At 38.4% G+C, this 16,408-nt stretch overlaps 1 protein-coding gene across 4 annotated transcripts in view; it reads left to right on the forward strand.

Moving 5' to 3' along the window:
* Nucleotides 1-943: 943 nt before the first annotated feature.
* nav2a (neuron navigator 2a) overlaps nt 944-16,408 on the forward strand; it is a 110,747-nt gene continuing 95,282 nt past the window's right edge. For all 4 annotated transcript variants that reach the window (XM_077712477.1, XM_077712479.1, XM_077712480.1 and 1 more), the window contains exons 1-3: nt 944-1,071; nt 2,139-2,400; nt 2,483-2,691. In XM_077712477.1, coding sequence (XP_077568603.1) covers nt 2,611-2,691 — 81 coding nt within the window. In that variant the 5' untranslated portion in view covers nt 944-1,071; nt 2,139-2,400; nt 2,483-2,610. The remainder of the gene's footprint in view (nt 1,072-2,138; nt 2,401-2,482; nt 2,692-16,408) is intronic.

Genomic DNA, 16,408 nt, shown 5'->3' on the forward strand with positions numbered 1-16,408 from the left:
TGGGGTAAGTGTCCAAAGGACATGTATATAAAGAAATCAACTTTGATGTAGATGGTTGCACAATCCTGCCCTTAAATGCACTTTAGCCTCTTAAAATTTTATTGACAGAAGCACAGTAAAAAAAAGTGGATTGGGTGGCCACCAGCAACACTGTTTTAAGATCAAGGGTTCAATCCTGAGCTCAAGTGTGGAGTTTACATGTTCTCCATGTGTACATCCCAAAACATGCATGGTAGGCTGATTGAACATTCCAAATTGTCCAAGTGTAAGAATACATGCATGAAAAGGTGTTTGTCTATATCTCGCTTGCATTTGGCTGGCCACCAAAAATTCTAAAAAGTGGCTATTTTAGATGTATACTCACAATAAAACTAAATTAGTTCATTATAAATGTCTATGATTGTGTCTTGGGGCTCATCTACCTAGTAGGGAAGATACGCAAAATAACAGACGTGACGACTTAAGCACAATACTAAAAGTACCCATTTATTTTCTATTTGGTAGTACTACACTCTTCTTCTTTTGGACGCTCAGCGGCGGTAGAAGCCCGTTTTATAGTACGTCGCCATGGAAACGGACCAGCGTCTTGGATGCTGTTAAGGCAGAGAAGCAAGTGAGTGACGTCATGTCACGGACGCGAGTGTGGGACACTGATGATTACTTTAGGGACGCATAGTAATTTAAAAGACTAATTCTTACTGCGAAATTATAGAGGGCATTTCGTTATTTTTGCTCAATGAAATGAATCAGCATAGCGTCTGACACTAGTCTAGGGTGTAGCCCACCCATCGTTGTGCTCCAATCTTAAGTAGGATACAGGAGATGTACCCCCAGACCTTACGGAGGACACGTGCGTCATATCATATAATGATAGATTCAAAATAGTAAAATAATTTCAAAACGCTGCTATAATTGCGGGATCGCATTGGTACTAAACGTCATTTTGCAGCTCTGCCCTTTCGACATTTCCGACAGCACATCAACGCATCGGTTTCCCAAATCACAGACCAGAAGGAGAAACAGAACCAAGCAGAAAACACCCTCTCTGCGAAACAATCCATGAAGTTGCAGGTAGGAGTGACTTTTATAAATAAAAAAAAAGTAATATAGTCAAATGTTTGTCTCCGCAGTTTATATGCTGCGTGTTTTTATTCTAGCAGTTTCTAGAAAGCTCAGCCCAGACGACAGATTCTTCTGCAGAGATGCTGCAGTGGGTAGTGTTGCAGATCGGACTACTTGCATGCCAAAATTGTTTATTAGTATATATTTTCTTTCAGAAATAAGCCTGTCACGGGCCTCTTTGCATGCAATTGGATGCAGGAAAAGTGCTCAAAAATGTTTGTTCTTTTCTTTTCTTTTTTCCCCAATTTATCGCTGGGTAAGGTGAAAACGTGGTAGCTTCTGAGGTAGCCAAACACCTTCATTTTTTACCCTCCCGACCTGAAAGATCATATAGTTATCAATTTGTGGATTACGCGGTACAGAAAACAAATGCATGAAAGTTACACATTTGATTTTTTCATGAGTAGACCTGGTATTTATGACTAAGGAGCCAGCGCCCCAGGTAAATCACGTTTGACGTTTTGATGTTTTTCTCTGCATGTCTCCTAAGGACATAAAATTCAATGAACTAATGTGAAGCCTAATTAATGTAATATATCAGAAATACAGTGGTTAATGGGATTCAAGACCACACACCATACACGTTAATTTGTGCTAGTCACATGCTAATGTTTAAGTTACTAGCTTTTGACTCTTTAACATGAGATGTTATTGCCTTTATGGTTGACTTAATGTTTGAATAGGTCCATTTATTATAAGTACTGATGGCACAAAAAATGAACACAGATTTCAGATTTTTTGGCAACAACTCAACAGGCAGTTCTTAAATAAATGCCTTATTTCTATGAGTTGATAAATGCAAAATAATATTTTTTCTTGTTGAACTCGTCCAGAAAGAAAACTAGATGATCAAGCATCCCATATTGGGGACTAAACTTCAATTGACACCTTTTTAAATGATGTGTAATTAATTTTTTTATTGACCATTATCTTTTTCTACACAAGCTGTTGATCACTTCCAGACATTTGAGAATGACACCATCTTTTCTTCGCATTTGCTGTTCTTTTTAAATCAGCGTCTGTCACTTGGAAAACCGAACAGCGTGTATAATCTGAAGGCTGCCCATGTGCTCTTCACTGGATGACAAACTGACTGTCATCCAAAAAAAAGGATTATGATAATAATACTCCCTCAAATCTCTGGCTGCATTGGTGGTTTTGGAAGAGAGGAGGACCCTGCTGCTATCCGGTTTTCCACGTCTGCCGTGATGCTCCCCTTAGGCCAGATCCAGAACTGCAATGAGAACCCGCACGAGTCTATCATGGCTTGTGGCTGAGGTGGGAACAAATTTGAGACTGTCTATAACCTGTTTGAGGAAGCAAAGTGGATGGACAGACATTTTTTCTACTTTTTGGATAGATGTTCATGCCTCACTGCAACAAATCAAGTGGGAAGCAGACTGAAATACTTTAAGTGGGTATTTCACTGTTCTAGCTGCTGGATATTCCGCTGTCCACCAGCGTGAATTTTTGCCCACTTATGGGAAGATGGAGGCTGGAGCAGAGGTTTGTGCAAAACAGCACCTCAAGAGGAGACCTGTCCAGCATGGCTTGGAGGACCAGAAAAGGGTGAGTTCAAATCTTTATTGACTTTTATTACCAAATGTGTGATGCAGCCACAAAAAAAAACATGTTCTCCATAGTTGTATGCTAACTTTATCCTGGACCTACTATATGTATTTCAAAAGCAATATTATATCTTCTCCAAACAATACTTATTTATATACTCAGCAGTGAAAGCATGGAAAATCTATTAGTTTATCTCGTGATGCTTTCTGGTTGTATACAATTTCTTAGGCCATCTGCTGCTATTATGGATGGAGAAATATGTTTTTTTCCCTTTCAGCTTTTATCAAAATGTTCCAAATATCAAGGCTTACCTGCTGTTGTGATGCTCATTGTTTATGATTGAAAACTAGTCAAAATATTTGTATATTTTGCATAATCCACAATCAATGCCTCACAAAATTGTGAATGTTTTGGTTCTTTGAATGATGTTTGACTGAGGTTTCAGGTAAGATTTTTTTTGTCATATGTATTTACTGCTTAAGTCAGAATTTTTGCATAGATTCATCACTACAGGTGTTTAGATTCACCCTTTTAAATGATTGATTTTATCAGATATGTTAGATCAGTCACCTGGGATCGTGTCTAACATGAATATTAATTAAAGCAAAGCTGTCATTTTTTAAAGCTCAGCTTCCATGGATTCTAAGTGAGACACAGACACAGATTTAGCATTTCTGTCTAGCTCTACAAGGCTTGATATTTATGTAATCCCACCCAAACTCCTTTGTTGTTGCTATGGTAACCAACCCTAATACCATTCACAAATTGTGTTTTTGCCCTCTTGCATGCTCAATGAGTATTCCGCAGCCACATGTGTCGATTCCTTTTGATGCCTCAAAGTGTACGCATCATGAATCTGACATTACTTTAGATGAGACCAGACACTCACCAGGGAATTTGACTAAGCCAATACTCACCTTTCCGCTTTATGGACATCTCATCTCAACCCAGTCAATTGAAATAGCCAATGTAGTTGCGACAGACTTTACATTGTTGAGAGTATTATCATGGGTGTCTGTGCAGTAGGGTTTCATATCCCCAGACAATTACCTTGGCTGTGTGAGTTCAAGATCTTATAAGTGATACTGCCACCAGCACATGGTAATTGGATTTTGTTCACTTTGCAGGTTATATGCTCATATTGTCGCTACCTCGCACATTCAGTTTTTTCTTTAAGTAGCAATAACAAGTGTATAGGAGAGAATGTATCTCAGTTGATCAAGTATCGAGATTTTTTTCATTATTTGTATTAACTTCTTAAGACTATTATTCTTTTTCTTTATTAACATTATCCCCACATATTCCATTAGCATTTCAAAGGTTCTTAATAGCCTCAAAAATACAATGTCATAATTGAAAAAAAACGGATTTCCACTTGACAAAAGGAGTATAAACTACATAAATCAGTCATTTTAAAATTTTCCTCACTATGGAGTGGTCCTGATTAAGAACTGCACAACCCAACATTCATTGAATTTATCAAAAAAATCTATACCGTACTTGACCAGAAGCTGCAGGTTTCCATGGCTTAATATGCGATATTTATATAGAGAGATGTTAAACACAAATGTTTCATGGATTGATCTTTATTAACTGAACAAACATCAAGCCTGGTTGCTTTCTACTCATTCATATACACAGGGCATCTCAGACATTACAAATGACATCTAATTAAAATAAGAAAATAAAAGCTTATAGCGGACAAAGTCCTTTTAAAAAGATCACCCTATCGCTGTCAGCGCTAGCCCTAGTACAGCAGCTTTGGCTTAGCACACTGTGGCAATATGTCCTGTTTAGAAAAAAAAGGAGCTAGCCTTTACTGTTCTTTTTTTAATGAGATCACTCATCGGGTGAGGCTTCCTGGGCAATAAATTCCTGTGTGTGCTGGTTGAAAATGGCTAATCAGCACTAACATAGTCCTACTGTGGCAAATGGTGAATATTTCATTATCCATTCCTTTAAAATTGTTCTTTGGTAGTGACATAGTACAGCACCAGATGAAGTTTATTCATACACAAAATGTCAACATCCCTGTTTTAAGCATTCATTTGTTTTAGTGCCTTTTTTTCAAAAAGATGTGGTTCATCTATTTTCATCAAGAATTGACACACTATTTTAGGCCGGATTTGGACACATACCACTGTTTCATTGGTTCATGGCCTAGATTGTGAAATTGTATAGGGGTCTGACAATTTGTCATTAAGAAGGGGCTGATTGATTGTCTTGCCAGAAGGATAGCAGGGCTGCTATCTGAAACTACAAGAGCACAATAGAAGAGATATTGAATGGAATGACTTGGGAGGTTTTTTTGCCATACATTTTGATTAGTTTTCAAAAAAACATTTCCAAGCAAAATAAAAATTGTGTGACATTTGTCAATTTACCTCATGCAAAATCCAAGACAAATACTTTGAGTGAAAATCAGTGTTCTTAGCAATTTGTCTAAAAATCCCAATTGCAAAACCAGAGTGATACATCTCAGGTAAGCAAGGCTTCTGTTAAACCCTAGTTTGGTAGTTTTTGCAAAGGAGGGAGCCGCAAAGAGAGAACAAGGGATTTATGTTGGTGTTTTTGTGTTAAATTCTATGTTTGCTCAGTCATGCAGCACGGACAAGTGCTGGGGGCTCCGGTTTGGGGACTGGGGTCAGTGGGTGGAGGTTGGCCCCTAGTTGGAGCAATTGAAGTTGGGGGTGGGGAGGATGCTGCACGCAGGATGCTGCTTGGCCCTCAAAAGCCATCTGGCCATCACCCTCCACCCAAAGGGAGGCTGTAGGACAGGTGGCAAGAGCTGCTAGAAGAGATTTGACTTGGAGAATGACCCAGTGATTGTCTTTCTAATTCCCCTTCCAAATTTAACTGCCTTGTCTTGCGTTGACCCTAATAAAAATGGTATAGATTTATTTTTGGCAAACTCAATTTCATACGATGTGTCCACCAAACATTGGGCCAGCAATCGTTTCTATGAATAAACAATTATTGTAAAGTGTTCATGAACAACATTTAGTGTGAGAATTGCTTTACGTAAGCATACGGGTATGCTAATCTGCCAGAACTGTCCGTAGCTATTGCTTTTAACTTTTAGCTGCCCTTTTTGGTGGAAATTAGACAAAATACCCCAACAGGTTACAGTCAAGGAGGAGGCAAGAATGAACCATCTGCCTTGCTAAATTGTCTTCCAAATTGTAAACAATCAAACTACAGGTTCAGTACCATGTTTCTACACACTACCAAGATGCAGCATGATAAATATGTCACAAAAAAATGATCCTATCAGGATTTGTACTTTTCATCTTTAGAGAAATACAACACTGGTCAATTGATCTCTTTTGAGTATGGTCATTTGTTGTAAAAACATTTTTTATTTTCACCTGATGGTCCCAATTCAGTGAAATGTTATATGCCAGTAGTAGACAGGGACTCTAAATGCACACTCTCCATCACACTCGCTTCATCTTTTTAGTCTTTTAGTCTTTTAAATCCCTGTAGAATAACTTCTTCCTCCCGAATGAGTAATCCTGCATTCATTGATCACATTTCTACCAGTGTCTCTCTTGGAAAAGCAAAGTGGAAGTCATAAATCAGACAAAGATTTCCTGTTAACTTCCACCAGTCTACTTTAATCCAACACAGCACTGTTGCACTCTTCTGCATCTGAATTTTCTTTCTAGTCAATGAGGGAAGTGTTTTATGATGAATTGCTTCTTTTAAAAAAAGGGGGTGAGGAATAGCTAATTATAACAAGACAAAGACAAACAAAGCACACAACACATGCAGATTGACACACATCCTAAGAACTTAAATTTATGAATTCAAAACAATGTAGCATTAACGTGCAATATCAGTCATGAATGATTAACAGGGCCCGCTTCTTCATCTAATTTTCACCAACAATTTTAAATAATGAACTAGAGTTTGTTTTAAACACAATAGAAAACAAACAAACAATAAATGAATAAATAAATAAAAAGTCATTGAGGATTAACTTCAGGGGATAAAGGTACCTGGCTCTATATTCTGTGCGTATGCTGCCCCCGCAATATTTTCCAAGGTGGTGTTGTAGAGATGCTTCAATTGAGTCATTCAGTTCCTCGGGGACCCTTAAGATTGACATAAGAAGTCAAGATTTTCATGTGACTTTGCAGCAAACAACCAATTAAGAATGGTTGACATTGTCATGTAAAATTATGAAAAGTATTTCTTGTTTCACATTACTAAAATACTTATGCCAATCACCTTGGAATATTTGTGTTTGGTTCTATAGTAGAATATATTAACTTGTCTTAAAGAAACACTTCACAAATTCATTTATTTTCAACACCACTTATCCTTGTAATGTCTCAGAGCGCTGGAGCCTATCCAAGCTGACTTTGGGAGAAAAGCTGACTACACTCTAAACTGGTTGCCAGTCAGTCGTAGGGCACACAAACTGCCAGTCGCACGCACAATCCCACCGCCACTGAATGGAAATTCAGCCCTTGGCGAATGAACCACTACACCATCAGTGACAATGTGAATTTCTTTTTTAACTAGCTATCAGATTAGGGAGAGAGCTTTGTATATGGCGTCATGAAGTCTGCAGCAGAGAATCAATAGAGTAATCTCCACAACAGCCTTGATAATCTGGCATGTTAAAACCATCCCAGTAAATGTGTTCCCTGTGTCCATAATTAGTCCAAGGTCTTGTTGGAGGTGGTGCTATGAAAGACTGTTTCCAGAAACCGGCCAGGGGTCATGTGTAAGTCTCCAGATTTATACTGACTTTCATTTACTTCCGAACCCTGGCCCTAAAATGACCTCAGCCATCAGAATGAATTATTTTTCACCATTGAGACTGCCCCCTTTTTCATCCAGACTTGGGGCATTTCCAGAGAGAAGGCAGTTTACAAGGGTCACCGCATACTTGTATTACTATTACTCTAATTCAGGGCAGCTCCACTTTGCTTTTCTTCCTATGACAACCCCCAGTCTCGTATCACTTACACGCATAATCAATACAGGCCCACTGCTGCTATTGATCCAGGTGTGGTGTATACACAGCTGTGTCCTCCATTTGAAGTCAAAGACCCAGAAAAGGGTATGTGATAAGGAACACCTGGTTCTCCACTGTCTTCTTGTAGATGTATGTGAGAACTTGAAGATCAAGGGGCTCAACTGGATCATCGAAGTGTTTTAGAAGCACACTGTAATTATTGTCTTAGTGAGGTCATCGTTGAAAACTAACCATCTTTAACAAAACTAATAATTGTTTTGAATCATTTTTTTTTTTTACCAAGAAATCACTCATTTTTCTAAAGAATAGGAATATTTATACTCATTTGAAAACAAGTAGGTCAACTGCCTATTTGATGATGACCCAACAAGTCACATGATCGACATGATGGTCCACTATTTAAAGCAACTATTTTCACTGAGCATCCAAAATTGACATCGACATTTTATTAGCAGGGATAATTAAAGGAAAATATTGTGTTGTAAAGGCTCATTCATGAGCCTGTAAGCTTGATTGTATAATGTCCTCCGTGTAGCATTCACTTCCTTTAGTATACTGTATTTTCCGCACTATAGGGCCCAGGGTAAAAGACAGTTTTCTCAAAAGCCGGCAGTGTGCCTTATAATCCGATGCACCTTATATGATTAAAATTTTATTCTATCTTTGTATGAAATTCAGTTAATATTTAGCTGACATCACTTTCCTCAGGACATCCCTTTAGAGGTGAAATTTAACACTCTAATGACGACATAATATGATATAACTTGTTTGGACAACAATATCGTATATGTTGATATTAGAATGTCTGTCATGTTTTGATTCAAGGGCTCGATTGATTTTGTACTGTGTATATAATTCACCAACATTTGAGAAAACTTTTAAAATAAAAAATATGCCATTAAAAGATGACAATATAGATTTTTAGCGAATTTTGATCTGATTGTAATTAACTGATCAATATATTGATCCAGATTGATGTATAAGTACATTAGTAAGCACCACCACCAGCCTTAGCTCTTTGAGGGACATTCCCATTTGCTTATATTATTTCTACTTATGAATCAATAGTATATGGTACAAGGAATAGCTTCACCATCTCATTACAAAACACGTTGGTGAAGCTATAATGTTTTTCCTGCCTTTAACAATTCATTTTAATTGACATTCCCATTTGCTTACTTTATTTTTAATTACAAAGTAATAATACATGGTCATGCTGAAATAGCTTCCATCATCTCATTACAAAACACGTTGGTGAAGCCATAATGTTGTTCCGGCCTTTAACAATTCATTCTAATTGACATTCAGAGGTTATGAAGGTGTGTACGTGTGTTTATATAAACAGTAATCACAGTCTGTGGGGATCAATAAAAAAAAAGAAAATGAGAATTCCAATCAATACCCATCAGAGTTGAGCTGATGAAATATTTATCCAGGAAGCATGCGAAGGATAGACACTCAGTCTGTCTACATAGTGTGTCCAACCCTCATGGCTCATTGATAATTTTAGCATCATGTGTCGGTCAGCATTTGTCTGCTGTGTAGCTTTCTTCCTGCTGTTTGCCTTATTCCTTGCTCACTTCATTGTTCTTGTCAAGAAATGCATTCACAAAGTACTGCTTTACCCTTTTCCATCTCTCGTGGGAAATATTGAGGTCTTTCATCTTTTGTTATACTTGCAGTTGTGAATAGGCAGGATCAAGGCATTATGGATGGAGGAGGAGACTGTAATCAAACAATATATGTTTGAATTGTCGTTGTTAACAGACAGTTCTTGTCCATCAAGCTGAAGTGTGCAGTGGGCAGGCCCGAATGGTAGAGAGAGGGGGTCATTGCTGCTTGGTAGGAGGTCGTGCAGTTTGGCTGAGACAGCAAGGCAAGCATTTTGACCAAGACCTCCTGTAGCTGTGATGATAACAGCTACAATAATAGAGTCTGACTTAGATGCTGGCCTTCCTTGCTGCATTGTGCAGCTTGAGATAAAACTAGACACCCTCAACACAGAAAGTAAAGTGCACCAGCAGTAAACACATCAGAACATGTAAAGTCTAATTATTTGTGCAAACATGGTGTTTTGCAGGTTTAAATCCTAACAGTAGTGTTCTGGTATCAAGGCAGGCTAACGCTTTGTAGCTTTACCAATACTGTTTTTTTGTTGATGTTCAGGATCTGCTAAAGAAACTCCACTACTCTTAAATCACATGTTGCAGTCTACAAAGTAGAGTCAGCCTGAAAAGCCTTATGTAGTTTTTTCAATATCTTATGTGCTTTGTGATTTGCGATTTAGCAGAAGAGTAAAATACTATTCTGTAAAGTTTTTTTTATTTTTTGTCATTACTACTGTTTAAGCAGGCCTTTTAAACTTGACCCTTTATCAAAAGTTCTCTTTTTTTGCCTTTCTGCTCATCTTTTGCAAAAGCATGTTAAGAAGTAACCATTTTTTCTGCCTCTCTCAAACTATCATAGGATATTTGAGGATATTTCTTGGTTGCAATAAAAGGCAAATTATGTTTTTCCGCTGTCTTCAGTTCGGCCACAGGTGGATTTTTTTTAAAGACAATTGCTGTGAGTATCTTCTGTATATTCCTGAAAATGCATATAACATCAATCCCTCTTTTATATGCATCTTACATCCATTTCATTGTAAAAAAAAGCACCCTGGACTGGGCAATGGAAAAACAGGATACCATTCAGTCTTTCAAACCTCAAGCGATGGTTGCATTTTTGTTCAATTCTTATTACAATTACAGCCAGGAAAAAAATATAAGTTGGAGAGACTTAGCCAGAAATCACTGATTTTCTTTCTTACGTGGAAAACTCAGTCAAGGTCACACTGGGCGCACCAGTGCCTCATTAAAAAAAAGCAAATGTGGACATTTAGACATTTACATATCTCAATTTAGCCCCTGGCATCTCTTCTGCATAATGACTATCAGATCTAAAATCTGAGACAGTATTATCCAGAATAATGCTGAATTCACAAGAGAGCTTGAGATGTTTGTGTTTATGTGAAAGCATGCGTACCCATGTGTGCACACATTTACATGAACGGGCTGTGAGAGGGAAAAGAAAACCCATCTATCAACATGCACTGGAACCTTCGGGGTTCTGCTCTCTATCCAAGCCTTTTCTAATGAACAACCATGTTGGGCGAATCAGAATTTAGTTCTACCGTTGCATTTCCACCTGCCGACCAATCAGAAATGTGCCGTTCAGTGAAGCGATGGGCAGAATTGATGAAAGGTGTAAGTCCTAGTGAAGGATCACCGAAAGCTGCCCGAGATAAAGCTATGCTGGGGCTGGCAAGCACTCAGCTCTATGGAAATGCAATAAAGCCCAAGTCATATCTCAGTGTTGGGTGATGGGTGATAACAGTCCCATCGTGGTGTATGGAAAACAGTCCATTGAAATGCAGTGTGAAATGCTTCACCTCTAGAGCCCAACATAAAAGCAATGGTAATGTGAGAATCTGAGAAAACAAGATGGATGCAATATTCCTTTCAATTCCCTATATTCTTATAAAAAACAATGACATTACATGACAGATAAACCATCCCAGTGAAAATGAACTGGAGGACATGTACTGCTACCATTAGTTGTGCTAGGATTACTGTCTTCTGTGTTGGAAATAGACCCTCATCCATCCATTCTAAAGATGATCTTGACTCTTTAGTATCTAATATTGGGATATTAATTACTTAGCCGATATAATGCTATGGGGCAGAAGTGTCAAACCGAATGCAGCAACTCCGATCTAACACATCATTTTCTTTTATGATCATCATTGTCTTTTATGATCCGCTGAAAAAAAGAAATGGTCTAATTGAGTTTTATGAAGGGATTTCTTCTTTCCCTTTCTTCCCTTTTTTACTCACACTTTTTATTTATTTATTTATTTTTACACACACGGAATCTTTTTTTTCCCCGCACCAAAATCTTTCCCAAACATCCGTACTACACATCCTTGCAAGGGTTGTGGGGCTTATTGGAACCCATTCTAGCTGACTTTGGGCGAAAAGCAGAGTACACCCTGGACTGGTTGGTAGTCAGCTATAGGGGACACAGAGAAAAAGATAACCTCTTGCACCCAGAATCATACCACCACCGAGCGGGAATCGATCCCACGTAATGCCCGCACTGAAGTCAGCGAGTGAACCACTACATCATCAGGTGGCTTCCTTTCTAACAGAAAAGCAATAATAGCAATGTGTTTCAGGCAAGTGCTCTAAATATTTTAGTACTCTCAAATTGTCTAGTCTTTAACAATATAACGGCGATGGCGGGTATTGTATTGTTATTTTTCACAATTATGTATTTCAAGGAACTGTAGCAATTATTCCTATAGTATATAATAACTACTTGATTTTTCTTAACCTCCCCAAGATTAATAACAATTTAAAAAGCAGTGTATAGAGGTGAGGGAGAGATGTAGGCAAAAAAGATGTCGAATATGTTATCGACTGGAGTCCAGCAGCACTGTTACATGCTGATGAGGAATGAATGTCGAAGAACAGCCATAAAATCCAAAGTGGATTACTCCACCACCCTGATACACCTGTCACTTTTTTCTGTCTGCCATCTGCTATAGTGAGGAGACATTACATTCAGGCCATCCACGTTCCATGACACCACCATGTGTGTTATCGGTCAATTCTTATAAATCATTGATGAATGCGTATGAATTTTGTTTTAATAATAACCGATAAATTTAACAATTCCATGTTTTGGCTAGTTTTGGAATGAATAGTGTAAAAGGTAATGTAACAGAAAATCAAAAACAAGACTAGATTAATTATCTTAATAAGACTATCATAATTTCGAACGGAAAAAAAGTAAAACTTAAAAAAAATGCTAGACTTCATCTTTTAGTTCGCATTTTCATTTGCTCTCCTCAAATGCAACATGGTGATGTAATTTTGAAGCAAGCAAATGCAAGATGACCTGTGTTAAACCCAGTTTTTGAGTCATCAGCCTTATATTTCACCCATTGACACCGAGCTCTGAAATAGAGCCATAAGACTGGGATTTGATGGAAAAGATACAGGAAAAAACTGGAAGTGATGGGTTAGGGAGCTCTTTTGTGAAGTGCAACGCGGATCCAAGTGAATGCTATTCCAGTAGCTGAATAATAATGAATAATAATCTCCACTTGTCTGTCCAGTCCTGCACTCAGAACTTTCACCCACACTAACACAGAGAAAGGGCATGGTTCAAGGGCAGGTACCCTAACAATAAATCCCTTATTTTTTTATTTGAATCTGTCCATAGTCAACTTTCTCTTGATTATCTGACTCAGACAAAACGAGAAAATCTGAATAGTAATGAGGATTTTCACATTCTGCATGTCCACTACAGCAGGCTGCAAGACCTTTGCCAAAGATAAGTGAATACATTGACATGTAAATAAGGGGATTGGAGCCAAATAGAGTGAGGAGAGGAAAATGCACGAGTAGGAAAGATTGGAAAATGATTTCTGCTCTGTTGCACTGAACACATTTACTTATCTCAGTGAACACCTCATGAGATGCAAGGATGCAATATGCATGCAATGTGTGTGATTGAATAGATTCCTTTTATCTTCAGAAGAAATTTTCTCTTACAACATACTCTTGAGCAGGTGAAAGATCTCGTTAGCAATCATGGCGAGTTTTAAAATTACAGATGCCAGGATTTTAATATACTGGAGCTCTTGACTACAAAACAGAATTGCTTGAGCTTATGAAATCAATATTCATGTGCACTGTACTTTTGTTGTCGTGTCATATATGGTAAGGATCCTGTAAGCAGATTGATGTACCCATTTTAGTACATTTAATTTTTGTGTTCTTTGTCTTAAAATTTAAGGAAATTGCTCTTTTAGGCAGAATAGCGTGAGAGTGGTTACCAATTCACTGGTTATCAAGCAACGCTGTCTAAACAGAACACATCTTTTTCCTGATTTGGATGTGTCAAATATATTTGAAAAAGTAATATTCACAGTGCTCTGCCTTTTAATATGCTTTTTATTTATCAAGTTTTTTCTTTTTAAAAGACCGGTTTAGTAATTGTTTGCCCACCCCTCCATTTGCTATTAGACCTTAGGTCATCACTCTATCTATGGATCTCCTTCACGTTTCTGAAGAGGTTTCCACTCTTTATTGATTTCCACTATGAACAAGCCCCCCCATGCTCCTTAGGCCCCTTACCCAACTACCCTGATTTACTAAGGCTGTAATAGCATAATGTTTTCGAAACACACCCACTTCACACTCACAATCAGCCCACATGCTGGCTTGCTGGCAGGAGGGAGTTGGACACCTGGCTTGGGATTTAACATTTTCGTGAACCAGCCATGTTCTGGCTCCTTTGAAACCCAGCATGGTACTTCACACACATGAACAGAGGCTTGCATTTTTGGACTAGTGTTTAAGGGACATTTTAGAGATTAATATTTAAAAACTTAAAGTTATTTCAGTAATGTCTAAGGGACCTAAGTGAAGATGAACCATGATTATTTTTTCTTGCAAGAAGTAACAACAACCATACGGAAAAAGATCTTACACATTCAGTGGTGGGCGTCTCGGTGGAGCGAGTGGTTAGCACGTCTCTGCGGTCGTGGGTTCAATTCCTAGTCGGTCTACCTGTGTGGAGTTTGTATGTTCTCCCCGGGCTTGCGTAGGTTTCCTCCGGGTACTCCGATCTCCTCCCACATTCCAATTACATGCATGGAAGGCTGATTGGACACTCTAAATTGCCCCCAGATGTGGGTGTGAGTGTGCATCTACTTATGTCCTGCGATCGGCTGGCCACTGATTCAGGGTATCCCTCGCCTATGGCCCGTAATTAGCTGGGATAGACTCCAGCACCCGCCGCGACCCTAATGAGGATATACCGGTTCAGAAATGAGATGAGATTAGACAGTCAGTGGTTGTTCAAAGAATATTACCACTTTCTTACCTCTGTTACAGGTTGCCAGATAGGTCTCATCTCATATGCTAGGCTCTTGGCTTTGTTTTGGGACACAATATGAGTGCTTAGGAATACACAATTATTGGATTGGTATTGGATGAGTAAAATTTAGACCAGGATTTACCCCTTATTGCTCACACTTCTCATCCCTTTGGTTACTTCTCAGCCCTTTGTCGCCTTTTTCCCCCTCGGGGTAATAGTGTTGACCCAGACCGTGCAACCTTTGCGGAATATCACATCGTATTCATGCTATCTCTTCCAGACTCTCCAGAGAGCTGGATAAAGGAGATGGAAAGGGAAGCTAAAAGGAGATCAAAGTGTCGATAGTGCTAGCTGATGACATCACACATTTCAATCCAGTTTTGCATTGATATTCTTTTGACATAAAAATTGTTTTCAACAGTAAAAAGCAATCTCATATTTTTCCTTAATTTTATTAAAATAAAACATACAAACAAACAAACTACAAAGCAGAATGATTAGCCATGATATGTTGAGAAACTAGTCGGAGGCAGAGGCCCATATTTGTTGAGAAACTAGTCAGTGGAAGAGGCCATGATATGTTGAGAAACTAGCCTCAGGCGGTTATGGATCTAATGGTGACAGTCAAAAAAAGGTTAAGGTTGAATGCACTGCAAGTGATGTGACTCATGTAAAATCAAGATCTGAATTAGTGTCATTGATGTCAATCAAAGTCAAGGCGCCAGTCTGACATTAGTTCCTACACTGGAGAGCCTCTAAGTGAGGATGCAATCGACCAACACTACCTATCTTTGAAATCTACTAGTTGTTTAATTTTGGTTGTCATTAAAAGACACGCCTAAAACGCAGCATCTAGGCATGCCACGGTTTCACGCTCTCCCTACTTGTGTACTCCTTTCATCCAAATCAATATTTTTGCAATATTTTTTGATGGCTGTTATTTTTAGAGAGAGTTTTTTTTTAATGATATTTACACATTTAGGCTTTTTTTGGTCAAAGCATAAACTGCCCCTTTAGTAGCAGTAACAACCTAGCCCTTATTCTCATCTTGGCCTGGATAGTCATTGAGTGAACGTACGTATGTAGGCTCTGGTAAATGAACGGACCAGTTTGGGAGTCCAGCCAACAACAAGCCGAACATTGTTGAAAGCTCATATTCTTCATGAATAATGAAACTACCGTCATAAAATCCTCATCCCACACTGGGATTCTGTCATCCTGCTCGAAGGGCTGTGCTGGCTGCCCCATTATAAATTTATCATGTGAGCCCTGTAAGTGTCTGTTCTGTACCGGGCAGATGATGCTACCGAGCCACTCGCAAGACTTTGCCTTTCTTTAATGCGTTAAAATTTGTAAATATAGAAAATATTAATTCAATCTTTTTATTTACATGGCAGGAACACTGTACACAAACGCTAAACAATGGAAGCTTATGGTTTAATTTCTAATCTCAATAACAACCTGCCTACTTAGACAATTGAGTATTGAGTACAAGAATACACAAGTGTTTTTTTACCAGCCGCATAATATTTATCTTTGACTGTGTCAGAAAGGGCAAGATTTTCTGCTTTTCATTTTTTTCTGTTTGAACATGTTTTGTCTGCAAACTGTCGCTGAGAATCTTTTCTCCTATCACATTAATTGTATGTTGTCATCACTGCTGTCTAGATATGTTTCATCTCCAGCTGCACACGGTGCACTGAGTGTGATATGAATGCATGGGCTCTTGTCAGTGTGTCTATACATGGCATCTGTGTTTGTTATGATATGCTGTTATAAGTGTCCTCGGGGTTTCAT

This window comes from Stigmatopora nigra, chromosome 3 (assembly GCF_051989575.1).
Source record: "Stigmatopora nigra isolate UIUO_SnigA chromosome 3, RoL_Snig_1.1, whole genome shotgun sequence".
NCBI lineage: Eukaryota > Metazoa > Chordata > Actinopteri > Syngnathiformes > Syngnathidae > Stigmatopora > Stigmatopora nigra.